The sequence below is a fragment of the Echinops telfairi genome, unplaced genomic scaffold (assembly GCF_000313985.2).
Source record: "Echinops telfairi isolate 266 unplaced genomic scaffold, ASM31398v2 ScPeMD7_5592;HRSCAF=6446, whole genome shotgun sequence".
NCBI lineage: Eukaryota > Metazoa > Chordata > Mammalia > Afrosoricida > Tenrecidae > Echinops > Echinops telfairi.
Window position 1 is genome coordinate 21,253,731 of NW_022109491.1, and position 13,818 is coordinate 21,267,548.

At 46.2% G+C, this 13,818-nt stretch overlaps 1 protein-coding gene across 1 annotated transcript in view; it reads right to left on the reverse strand.

The window, feature by feature from the left end:
• Positions 1-1,097: 1,097 nt before the first annotated feature.
• The window catches only part of CNBD2 (cyclic nucleotide binding domain containing 2), a 60,930-nt gene continuing 48,209 nt past the window's right edge, over positions 1,098-13,818 (reverse strand). Inside the window, exons 11-12 of the mRNA XM_004698249.1 lie at positions 9,338-9,501; positions 1,098-1,416 (exon numbers count right to left, since the gene is read on the reverse strand). Coding sequence (XP_004698306.1) covers positions 1,098-1,416; positions 9,338-9,501 — 483 coding nt within the window. The remainder of the gene's footprint in view (positions 1,417-9,337; positions 9,502-13,818) is intronic.

The following is a 13,818-nucleotide window of genomic DNA, read 5'->3' on the forward strand; positions in this document are numbered from 1 at the left end:
CAACCAAGTCCGTGGGAAGGGGTGTGGATGTAGTGGAGACCCAAAACCCACCTGTAAGATAATTGAACAGTCCCTCACAGAAGGGCCACATGGAAGGCATGAGGAACCCAGGGTGCAGTATAGCACTGATGAAACACATAACTATCCTCTAGTTCTTTAATATTTCCTCCCCTTACTATTGTGGTTTTGACTTGTTTACCTCATTAATCATGTTAGATTTGCATAGGTTCATTTATATATTTCAGATTTTAAAAATAAGATAATTTGATACAAGAAAGCCAAGAGAGATAACCCTTCAGAAACAGGAGTAACGGTTCCATGGCATATGGGAAGACAGGGTTGGGGGATTGGGGAGTTGATAGTATAGATGACTGTATAATCCCACTCGATGGGATTGAACAACAGAACTGTATGTGAATGGATATACTGGATGTGTAAGAGATGGCAAGAAATAAATAAGCGTTCCTGGGGGTAGGGTGGGGGTGGGGATGGGATAAAGAGGAGCTGATATCAAGGAGTTCAAGAAGAAAAAATGTTTTGAAACTGATTGTGGTAGCAATAGCATAGTTCCAGCTTGTGGTGATGCAACTATGGAATGTTATGATGTCTGTAAGAGCTTCTGATAAAAGGATTTTTTAAAGAAGAAAACTAGACACTGCTCATGAAAAAATAAAGTGAAAAGATTATCCACAGAATGGAAGCAAATATTTGCAAATCATATGTCTGACAAGAGCCTAGTATCCAGATTATATAAAGAACTCTTACAACTCAACAATGAAATGGGGTAAGACTTGAATACACATTGCCTTAAAGATGTGGTATAAATGGTCAACAAAAACACAGAATGCTCAATATCATCGGTGCACCTCCTACCCTGGGACCACCCCCAGTGAGTAAGCCTTCCACACACAGCCTCCTAACCATCCATTCACTCAAGTCCCATGAGTGTCAAGAGAGAGAGTAGCCTCAGATGTGGTCTCTAGAACCACCTCTCTGGACCCACAGCTCAGCCCTCCAGGCCTCCCACTCCAAGCCCCACAATTCCCTGGGTGATCATTCAGAAAGCATGGTGGCATATCCAATGTCTTTTATTGGTTCTACATAAGGACTCCTGCATTCTTATACTGAGGCAAGAGTTCTTGGATTTGGGGCCGAGGTGGTATGATACTTTGGACTATCCTCAGTGGGGGGAGGTGTTTTGAGGGTGCCTTAAAAATGGGGTAGCTAGTTGTATTAGTCTTGTTAAGGTCAGACAAATTCAGGATCACAGAGTTCATGTCGGAGGGCTTTGTCTTCTTGGACCGTTGGGGGATGAACATTGACCTTTGGCGAGGCTCCACCAGCAGCCGCACCAGGTCTTTCCGAAAGATATTCCAGCTGTTCTCCTGGAGGAAATGCTGGCATAGTTCTTCATCACTAAAGGGCAGACACAGATGCTTCAGTTCCCTTGTCAGTTCCTTTAGCCCCGGCCTCCACCAACCTAACCTGCCACTCTTTCTAATCCCTAGAGACAGTGTGCTCTTTCTACCCACATGCCTTTCCCCAGACTCTCCTCTCTGCCTCCACAACTCTTTCCCTCCATCTGCACTGTCCCATGCAGTGGCTGCGAGCCACCGGTGGCTACTGACTGTCTAAACTAGAGCCACCCTGAGATAACTGAGATAACTGAGATGGGCTGTGTGTGTACCCTACCTGCCCAGTGTCAAAGACAGAACAATAACAACCAAAAAGAAAAACGAGAGAGTGTGACAATGCTCTCATTAATTGTTTCTATTGATTACATGTTAAGAGGGCAACCTTGTAGGCAGGTTGAATATAGTCAAAAGGAATTTCACCTGTTTCTTTTTCACTTCTTAAAATGTGAAGACTGACATTTTACGATTATATATCTGATCATTAGCCATCAGGGAATGCAAACCCAAACCACAATATGATACCTCTTTACACCCAGTATGATTACAGCTTTCAGGCAGTACATGTTAAAAATAATAATTTATAAATTATCAAGGCTTCATGAGAGAGGGAGGAGAAAAAATGAGCTGATACCAAGGGCTTAAGTAGAAAGCAAATGTTTTGAGAATGATGATGGCAACATATGTACAAATATGCTTGACACAGTGGATGGATGGAGGGATTGATGGATTGTGAGAAGAGCTGTAAGAGCCCCCCAAAAAATGATTTTAAAAAAACAGTCCTTCTGAGAAGTGTACTATAAAAAAAAGACAGCACGTGTTGTTGCAGATAAGGAGACAACGGCGCTTTCGTCGTTGCTGGTTTGTAATGTACCATGGCATAGCCTCTGCAGAAAACAGTCTGGCCATTTCTTTAAGGTTAAATTTAGAATGAACCTATGACCCACATATGAATTTATATGTATATACTCTGAAGTACTATATGTCCACATGAAAACTGGTTTAAGAATGCATATAGCAGCATGATTTAATAGCCCCCAAATGGACACAACCCAAATATCCACCAGCTGATGAATAGATAAATAAAATGTGGTATATAATGGAATATTTTTGGCAAAAAAGAGAGCGAGAAATGGAGTACTGATGCATGCTACATGTATGCATCCTGAAAATATTATCTAAGAAGCCAGACTCCAAAGCTCACACATGTATTCTTCCATTTACATGAAGAACAGGAAAAGCCAGAGAGACAGAAAATAGATTGGTGATTGCGGCGGGCTGGAGGGGTGGGAGAGATGAGAGGGAGGGAAAGGGTTAGCTGAAGGGTATGTTGTTGTTGTTGTTGTTGTTGTTAGGTTCCATGGAGTCCATTCCGACCCAGAGTGACCCTCTGCATAACAGAGTGAAACCCTGCCGGGGCCCACGCCATCCTCGCCACTGTTCCCCCGCCTGAGCCCATTGTTGTGGTCACCGTGACAATCCATCTTGTTGAGGGCCTTCCTCTTTCTCGCCACCCCTCCACTTTACCAAATATGATGCCCTTCTCCAGTGAGGTCGTTAGTTTATTGTGTCAACCTGGCCAGTAAACACATGTGGCATTAATTGAAGGGCGGAGAGATAAAAGGATCATTGGACCGGTGTGGGGCTGTCTTGCCTGTTCTGTGCCACAATTTGCAAGCTACACTACCTGTGGGGCACCTAAACCGTGGACTGTGTCACTGTCATTTGAGGTTCCTTCATGACCTGCTTTGCCACACAATTGGAATTTACATCTCTTGAGCTGGGGACTGTTAGACCCTGTCATCTGGCTGACTGTTGGTGACCTGTCTTGCTGTTTGCTGCTTGTGCCCAGATAGCCTGAATTGCTCTACAGAGGACTACCTGGCAGCCCTCAAGACTTGAAGGACTGCCAGTGTCTCACAACTGTCTCATGGGAGTGAGTTGCACTCAGCCATTTGTACTGCTTTGTAATTTAACTGTTTATTTCTTGTGTTATATATCTATCGATCTGTATAGATATATGTATATAATTATTAGCAATCTGGTTTTGTCTCTCTAGAGAACCCTAACACATCCAGGAACTGGTCTCCTGACACTATGTCCAAAGTATGTAAGACTTGCCATCCTTGCCTCTAAGGACCACTCTGGCCACATTTCTTCCAGGATGGATTGGTTTGTCCTTTTAGCAGTTCATGGTACTTTCAATATTCTTCTTTAGCACCACAATTCAGATCATCGATTCTTCTTCGGTCTTCCTTATTCAATATCCAACTTTCAAGTGCATATGAGGCCATGGAAAATACCATGGCTTGGGTCAGGCGCGCCTTAGGTTTTGAAGTAAGACCCTGGCGTTTCAATACACTAAAAAGCTCGTGTGCAGCAGGTTTCTTTTGGGGGATGATGAAAATGTTCTAAAATTGATTGTAGTGATGGCTGCATGACTCAAACATACTAGAAACCATTTAATTGTACACTTTAAATAGGTGGACTATATCTCTCAACAAAACCATTGCTAAAAAGTACATATGTGGCTTGTGTTATAGTTCCAATGGACAAAGTCACCCTACCTAGAGCCCAGGAGCTTGTCAACCATGCAGAAACATGCTGGATCTGAATCTGCATTTGAGCAATAGTCCCAGGTGATACGCATTACAGATGATACATGTTCTAGACCCACCTGAATCCGGGTGAAAGACAGAGAGAGCAGGATTCCTCCTAGACTTACTGAGTCAGAATCTGGGCATAAGACCATGGAATTTCTTTTTAGTAAGTGTCCCGATGGTCCATTTATATCTCATTCAACAAAGGCTTACACTAGCACCTGCCAGGTACCTCAGACAGTGTGAATAACAAGGCATGTTAGTTTAGGACACCTGTACATTGTTTGGGAATCCTGATCAGACAAATTCCAGTCATCCTTTATGAGCCAGCTTATATATTAGGTTTCTGGGAATCCTTTTCTAGGCTCTCACAGGGCTATCTCCTCGTTACGAGGCCTTCAGGATTTGTACACAATACATGGTCTTACATCTCTCTGTAGGGCGTCCAGTCAGGGTGGCTTTTCTGCTGCTGTGAAGCTGGAAGCTATGCCACTGGGATTTTACATGCCAGCAGGGTCACCCATAGCAAACAAGTTTTGGCAGAGCTTCCAGAAAGACAAAGAAGGAAGACCTGGCGATCCACTTTTGGAAATTAACTAATGAAAACTTACGGGTCACAACAGCACATTATCCCATTGACTTGCCTTGAACCCATCATCAGAATGAGTCAATTTCTAGAGGAAGGCCTCATGGTTAGTGAAGTAGAGAGTCAACGGGACATAGAAAAGCCTTGGTGAGCTGGAGTGGTACAGCAGCCACAAGGATGGTACTCTAGCTCCACCTCAATCCCTTCCCTAGTCGCAGGTGAGGATGGTGAAAAGGGAGTGAAACAGGCTTAGCACACATTGGCTTATTCCCTTCTGAGACTGCGGTAAAGGAAGGGGGCGCCATACTCACGCATCGGAGGAGGAGGAAAGTCTAATAAATTACTAGCACATCAGAGCATTCTTCAGGCGAAGTTGTATTGACCAGGACAAAGTCAACTTTAAGCCACAGAGATCAATTTAGAAAAGAATCCAGAGGGCAGAATGGACCACAAATAGTCTTCTGAGTCTCGGTGGCACGCTGAAGCCACTTATTACCAATGCATGAGAGCTGATTATTTGCATGTTATCTCTTCTCAACTCCATGTTCGATGGCATCACGTTGGTAACTTGAAACTGGCCATAATGGGAGTATTTACACCACAAAAAATCAGCAAATACTACAAATGAGGCTTACCTACCACCTCCTGGGAAACGTGGACCAGCACACTGCTGGATAACCAAGCTCACTATCATCGAGTCAGTTCTGACTTGGAGCAGCCCTGCAGGACAGGGAAAACTGCCTGTGTGGAGTGCCGAGACTGAGTCTTTGTGGGAGCAGAAAGCCTCTTCCTTCTCCCGTGGGGCAGCTGCCCTTGAGAATAGCAGTCCAATATGTAGCCCCAGTGCTCCATCACTGGATAGCATCCACTTAGAGAGTTCCGTGATCCCTAATGTCTTACATGATAAATAATATCTGACTCTGACTTTGCACTTACCATGTGCCAAGCACCTGACGTTTGTTAACTCATTTAATCTTTAAAACCACCCCATTTTACAAGATGGAAGCTGAGGTTCCAAAAGGCTAAGGAGCTCGCCCAGGCCTTCGAGGGGGCAAAGCCCTGTGATTACACATTCTTAGGGAGTCCTTTCTTTTTCTGAATAAAAATCCAAGTTAAGATGGACAGGATGCCACGTCGTTTTCTGATGCTGATAGTCAGATTGACTGAGAGTCTCCTTTTTCACCAACTTCATGCAGGGGTCTCAGTTCCAGCACCATTCCTCACCTGAAAATTTCATCTGTCCCTGCAGGCTTTAAAACTCCAGTCCATGATGCCCATTAAACCCTGGTCCTTCCATCCATCCATTCGACATTTATGGAGCAACTACCGGGTGACATACAAGGTCCTGGCGATGAAAGGCAGAGAAAGCACAATCCCTGCCTTCAAGAAGCTATTAATTGCGTGCGGCCAAAGAGCAGCAGAAACAGGTAACTATTAGTAGCAATACCCCTTTCGGGTCACATTTTGTGCTCTTGTTTTTAGGATCCTCTTCATGTTGGGTCCTTAGAGAGCTCCCTCCACTTCTGAGGAGCTCCGCTGTCCATGAGATTTCACATGGGGTGTATTACCTGTGCCGTGTAGAGGGCTGAATGTTTAGGCTACCCAGCCTGTGACATTCACAGGACGGGTGACTGTGTGATTTTGAGTATGTCACCTCTCCTTTGCTGGACTTCAGCGTTCACATCTAAAATGTGAGGGATTTGAGTTAAATAGATGATGGATGTGTTTTCTGCTTGCCTTAGCAGTCTAGGAAAACCACGAGTTCAACAATTAATGAATATGACGGAACTCCATCTGTTAGCATTATATATGATTGCAGCAAAGTGCTGACTGGGCAGCAAAGATGCCAAGTGCCCAAACATCTGCCACCCTCAAATCTATGTAAACCTTTTCAGAATCCCAAATCAGCCCGTGTTAACTGAGCCCCACCATGTGCCAGGCAGATGCAAGGAATAAGTCACCTTCATGTCTTTTGTTGGTCGGTGGGTGTAAGTAGTCATTTTCCGTATGGGTAGCACTTGGGGGTCAGGGACTCCGAGAACTGGAGCATCTTTGACCTGGAAGGAACCCCTGATTTTCTCAATTTTTCTTTCCAAACGGTCTCAATTTTGTCCATATCCACATACCATTTCCTCTGTAATCTACTGATGATTTTTCTTTGAATCTGTTCAGTTTCTTTTATATAAATACTGACTTTAGCTTTGTACCAATCAACAGGGTCTGTCCAACCATGGCTTTGCTAAGTTAGTCATGTTGCTTTTCTAATGCACACCAAGATAAAGAGCTGTTGAAACTAAAGGTGTGAATTGCACACCACCTAAAATAATCGTTTAAACTTTCTGTGGAATATATTCTAGACTTTGTAAAACACTGATTTAGCCTGATCTCTTTGTGCCACATATTGAGTTCGGAAGCCCAGAGAGGAGAAATGACCTGGCCAAACTCACACAGATCTCATATCACATGACTGTAGGTGCATGTTGGGCCTAGCTGCAATCGCTTGTCCATCTGCTTGTCTTGACACTTCCTCATTCTCGGCCACTGGGCTCACTGTTTCCCAGCCCCACTGGCAGCACCATGTCTGAAGCCTACCTCACCAGAAAGAAAGAAAAACAGGGGCACAGAAGGAAAGGAGAAGGGGAGGATCCAAGCTATATAATTAGTATGATCTCCATTATGAAAGCTATATCCACCCATACACAGAAAAAAAAATACTGAAAGGAAATAAAACGCTGACTGAGATGGTTGGAGGATTGCAGATGATTTTGGTTTTGGCCTCTTTCGCTGTTCTGCGTTTTCCAGTTTTCTGTGATGAGTATGCCCATCATTCATCCATTCATTCGGTATTTATGGAGCAACTTCCAGGAGACGTACAAAGTCCCGGCGAGGAAAGGCAGAGAAAGCACAATGCCTGCCTTCAAGAAGCTATTAATAGCGTGCGGCCAAAGAGCAGCAGAAACAGATTAACTATGAAACAACATGGGAAGCAACCAAATCTTAAGAGGAAGAATGACCAGTCTTTGGCTCACTTAAACCTTGGACACAAGAAGACCCAAGCTCACTACCATCACATCACTTCTGACTCACGGCAACCCTGTGGGCAGAGGAGACGGTCCCTGTGGGTTTCCAGGGCTATGAGTCTGTCTGGGAGCAGAAAGCCACATCTTCTTCCGGGGAAAACAGCTGGTGGTGGCCAGCTGCTGCCCTGTGGTTAGCAGTCCAGTGTGCAACCTACGATGCCATCAGGAAAGACTGGTCCGTAGAAAGGGGCATCAGGTTTGGTTCAGGAGAGTCAGCGCAAACGCGGCAACTCTCAAGGAGATACGTGAGCACGGTCGTCATAGCCATGCGCTCAGACATACCGGTCATCGTGAAGATGAGGTGGGACAGGACACCGATCTATTGCACGCCAAGGGCTGTGGGTTGGAGGACACTTGACGGCAACCAACAAGCACAAATGATCAACGAGAGGGCTGTCTAGAGTACTCGTCCCAGTCCGAGTCGGACAGGGAAGGGCTTTCTGGGAGAGACGGATCTACCGTGGGCATTGCCATCAAGGTCACGAAACAAAACATGTGAACTGGTTCCTGGAAAATGAGTCTGCTCTGGAAACTTTCACTCAGGCCACAATCCCAAGTTTTTTAAAAGAATGAGGAGGAGCGAACCGGAAGAAAAGGGACACGATTAGGGGATGACTTTCCAGGCAGAAGGGCCAACCTTGACAGAGACACAAAGTCTGGGCAGGGTCCAGGAGGGGATCTGCACAGGGTGCTCCAGTGGGTGAGAGGTAGCAAGAGGTGTTGCAGGGGCGGTCTGTGGGGGGCAACGAGCTTAGACTTTAACCCTTAAACCACAAGAAACCAGTGAAAGGCTGTCAGCAGGAGATTAACGTCGTCAGATTTGGGATCTGGCAAAATTACAGTGTGCCAAAAAGAGCCATCCAAGAGGAGACGGGGGCAGGGGGATCAGTGGTGAGGCTGTTCCAGCAGTCGAAGCTGCAGGTCCCAAGGTGAGGAAGTGTACAGTAGTGCCCATTGAGTGTGCGGGAGAACAAATAGGGCTTCATTTAGATTCCTCTCTGCCTCGCAGTCTATTTTTGTATGTTTTCTAATACTCGAGGAACCCTCTTGGCAGGGTGGGTTCCACCCTGGGCTGCTAACTGTAGACCAAGAAGGGAGCCCTGGTGACATAATGGTCACACATTGGGCTGTGAGCTGCAAGATCAGCAGTTCAAAACTACCAGCCATTCCTCCGGAGAAAGACCAGGCTTTCTACTCCTGTGAAGAGTCACAGTTTCCGACCCCCTCCAGGGACAGTTCGACCCTGTCCTGTAGAGTCCCTTTGAGTCAGCTTGGACTCGATGGCAGTTGGTGTGAATGAGTGAGTGAGTGATGATGGATATGGTTGCTGTAAACATCTTAATAGATTTCCCCATATTTTGGTTATATAAATTCCCAGAAAATAGATCATTGCCTCAAAGGACACGAACAGTTTTAAAGCACTTGAAACCTTGTCCTAAAACTATCAAGAGGTTTTAGGGAGGAAAAAATAGAAAGGACATAGTCCATTTAAAGTGTACCAACAGCTACGAGTTTCATCTCACTCTTATCAGCACTAGGTATGATCATTTGTTTTGTTTTTTTCTTTTTTTATCACTTGTTTCCTACTTTTACTAAATATCAGGGGGGGAAATCTGTCATTTTGATAGACTGGGATGTATGCTCCTTTTCAGTACTCACCTGGGGTATTCCATATAGTACTTAGCCAATTTTTCTCTGGTCTCATTGTCGATCAGTTCTTCAAATCTGTCTGTCTTCACCCGTATCACCTCAGCGCCCAGACTCACCAGGATCAGGGTCCGAGTGTCCCGAGTGATACTGGGGAGGGAGATAAGGTGAAGGCCCTAGAGAAAGGAAGTTACAGAAAGTTAGATCGCAGAGACCATCCTGTTCAATCGCCAGGCTTTCAAGATGGAAATAATGAAGTTCTAAACAGGAAAGAAATCCTTCTGGGGTCACTTACGGAGGCTCCGAGGAGCTGATACCAAGGGCTCAAGTAGAAAATGTTTTGGAAATGATGATGGCAACCTATGTACAAATATGCTTGGTGCAACTGATGTGTGGAATGTTATCAGAGCTGTGAGAGCCCCCAGTAAAATGATTTTTAAATATTTTTTTAAAAAGAAGGTGGCGGTGGCTCATATAGAGATGGCCAGGGCTGCTTTTGGTAACTGACATCACAGCTGTCTGACTTCCTGAATTAGAAGACTTTCTAAGGCATTTTACCCACAGCCTACCTTACACAAGCACTCTCCAGAAAACAGCATTTCACACCTGTTTCCATTTCCTAGGGCTGCTACAATCCAGCACTCCAAAACAGCAGGAATGTCTCTCTCAGTTCTGGACACGAGAAGCCCAGAAACAGGTGTTGACAAGGCCATGCTCCCTGCAAAGATTCTAGGGGAGGATCCAGCTTCGGCAGCTCTCGTGTAGAATTCCTTGGTTGGTGGCAGCCATAGTCCCCGTCTCTGCCACTGTTGCCATGTGGCTGTCTTCCTTTGGGGTGTGTATATCTCTGTGCTGCTTCTCCTGTTGTTTTTCTTGTGTTTTGTTTTTTTAATCATTTTATTGGGGGCTCATACAACTCTTATCACAATCCATACATCAGTTGAATCAGACATGTGTGTACATATGTTGCCCTAATTCTCTTCTAAACATTTACTTTCTATTGTCTTCTCCTCTTTTTTTAAGGACATACGTCATAGTGGATTAGGGCCCACCCTACTCCAGTCAGACGTCATGTGGACTCATGACATCTGCAAAGACCCCATTTCCAAAGAAGATCATATTTATAAATCTCAGGGGTTAGGACTTCAACATATATTTTGGGGAAACACAAACTCAAAATAGGCTTTGCCCAATGTCCAATCTCAATTTTGCTGTCAGCCCACTGTCTCTTCCTTTGGGACCTATAACACAATCGCGCCAGCTCACCCTCTTCTGCCCAAATCAGTCAGTTCTTATGTGGCAGCCCCGTGTGTGTCGAGTAGAACTGTGCCCGGCAAGGTGCTCAATGGCTGACTTTTCAGGCAGAAATGACCAGATCTTTCTTCCCAGGGGCCTTCAGGCAGACTTGAACCTCCAACTTTTCAGTTTGTAGCGAAGCTTGATACCTGTTTGCCCAAGAAATCACCCAAGGATTTCTCCTTCTCTTTACACCATCTCTTGTCCAAGTCTGCTTCCAGTCCCCATTCTTTTCTGCAGGTCTTTGCTCACAAACAGGTGTCTCTACTGAGCCTCAGTTCTCTCTCCATCCCTCACAAACTTCGGCAGCCCCTGGCTCCCTTCTCCACAATTCAGGCTGCTCCTTCAGTCCTTGGCCTGGATTCCTACTTGTTAAAACGATGAAGGGCGTGGAGATCCACAAGCATGCCAGAGGCCAGGCTCTTTCAAGAAGCACCCAGAGATGGAGCAGAGCCAGGCTGAGACCCCCTTGTTGCTGGACCACCAATCCAGAGTTCCAACCTCTCAGTTATTGAAACTCGGGCAAGGAGGAAAGAGGAGGCTCATGGTCCCAAACCTCCGATGTCCACCTGTGGTCCCCGCTGCACCTTCTTCACTTTGGTTCAGCTACTCATCTTCTAGGGCACACGTGCCTCTGGCTTGGAACCGGTGGTTCAGAGTCTGGAGAACTATTCCCCCAGATCGTTGCTCTTTTCATCACTCAGGTCTTAGGTTCAATGTCACCTCATCTGAGCAGCCTTCTAAGGAAGCTGACACCCAACCCTGCTCTCTATATGATTTCTAGTGGCGATGCATAATTTTCTGTTTATGTGTTTATCATCCACCCCCTGACCAGATTGTCAGTTCAACGAGGGCAGGAAGGATTTAAGTTTTCTGGCCCACACTGGGACCTCGGGCCGTGCTGGAAGCGTAGATGATGATGAAGGCTTGATGAATGAGAATCGACATTGACAGCTGATCCAAGTGGATTTCCTCATTCTCTGGTGACACAGATTCAGAGTGGTGGTGTGATGGCCTCAAGCCGACTCAGCTAGCCAATCAGAAGCAAAGTGGAATTAAGACAGCCCACCTCCTCATGGCTCTGGCTTGGACACCTGTCTCTCGTCTTGACCATCCCTGAAGCCCTTAGCCTGTCTACTCCCTGGACAAAGCTGCCTCCTCTTTACCTCCTGCTCAAAATGTGGGTCTGTTTACTTTCAGTCCCAACTTTTCCTGGCTCTATCACTGATCCAGCTCCACTTACTAGCTCCTAAAGGCGAGGAAAACGTGCTCTACCTGCTGGTCACAGGTGTGACTGTGCATTTCCCCCCACAAATGAAGCCAGCCCCTTGAAACCATTAGTGAAGACATGCCATGGAGACAGCCACTGACATTTTCTCCAAAGGCGTAATTGTCAATACTTGTTGAGGCTTCTACATGGTAGACCCTGTGCGGTCAATGACATAGCCAAGGCATCATTCTAGGGTTTCCCAAACCCTACAGAAGCATGTCCAAACTCCAGTGCTGGCGTCCCAGACCCTGCCTGTCTGTCCTGCTCCATCGTACACTGTCTCGCACTCCTCCCACCATCTACCAAACTGAGCAGCTCGGTCCCTGCCCAGGACTCTGTCCAACACACCTCAGCCTCCCCAGTTCCTCCATCTTGCAAGACAGGAGACTTCCATGAAGGGGTCATGTGCCTGTCCCTGGGCATCGGGGTTCAGTTCTGTAACTGGAACGAGGTAGACCGGGAGAAAGCTGCAAACTACATCACGTGAGAGTGACTGAAAGCCCACAGGATGTTTTGCCTGAATAGGGAAAGAAGTAATGGGATATTGGCCTTTTGCCTGGTTCCCTAAGTGCTGAATGAAAGAGAAGACAGCATTCTTCAAATATCTCCGGGCATCACATGCCAAAGAAAGGGGAGTTCTTGTTTTGTTGGTGGTGGGGGAGGAACGAGATGAAAGGAGGGGAGAGGGGAGCTGGCTCCAAGCTGCAGGAAGCAGAGTGTGACTGACCAAAACTAATAACTTCGATTAGCTCTGACTAATTGAAGGCCAGGCTAGGGTGTGGGGTCCCAGAGGGCCTTCCTGCCTCTGCAGACACAGTCCAGGGTGGCAGGTGTGTGGAGACACACAGTCCAGACAGTGGACCATACAGAAGCCACTGGAAGGGCCTGGGTTAGAAAGCAGGTTGCCAGAAGCAGGACGACATCAGGGAGGGCTAGGAAGGGCAGCACTTCCCAGAGCACACAGAGCCCCATTTCTATTTGGTAGGAAATCTCTCTGCCTCCACCCCACCCCCCACCCACCCCTCTGCCATCTGCTCACCCAGTCAGGCCCAGCCCCCCGTCAGCCAGCTTCAGTTATCATGGCCAAGTTTGTCTCAGCCATACTTACCTTTCACTACTGGGTTATCTATGTGTGTGTGGGGGTGGGGGTGGGTTTAATCATTTTGTTGGGGACTCTTACAGCTCTTATCACTATCCATCCACCTATCCATCGTGTCAAGCACCTTTGTACATATGTTGCCATCATCGTTTTCAAAACATTTTTTTCTACCTGAGCCCTTCATAGCAGCTCATTTGTACCCCAATCCCCTCCGCTTTCTATATATTTTTAACAGACTTTATTTTTCAAAAGTTTTAGATTTACAGAAAACTTTCGCTTTCACCAAATGTCTTTTTTCTGTATCGGGATCCTACTCAGGATCCCACATGGCACTAAGTCGCCATGTCTCTGTAAGCCCCTCTTGTGGGGTTTTCTCAGACAGCCTTGTGCTCGTGACCACTGTGAGGAGAACCGGTCAGGTAGTTGGTAGGATGCAGCTGGACTGGAACTTGTCCAATGGTTTTCTCAGGATAAGACTGGATTTGGATACACAAGCAAGTGTGGTGAAGAAAGCTGATGGTGCCCAGTTACCAAAAGATATAGCACCTGAAGCCTTAAAGACTTGAAGATAAACAAGCAGCCATCTAGCTGAGAGACAACAAAACCTACACAGAAGAAGCACACCAGCCTGTCCCTACTTGATCGCTGAGGACAAAGAGGGTGCCTTAGCAAAAGTGGTGAAGAAAGCAGATGGTGCCAAGCTGTCAAATTACATAGAATCTGGGGTCCCACATGCTAGAAGATAAACAAGGGGCCATCTAACTGAGAAACAACAAAGCCCACATGGAAGAAGCACACCAGCCTGTAAGATGACAAGACGGCGAAGGG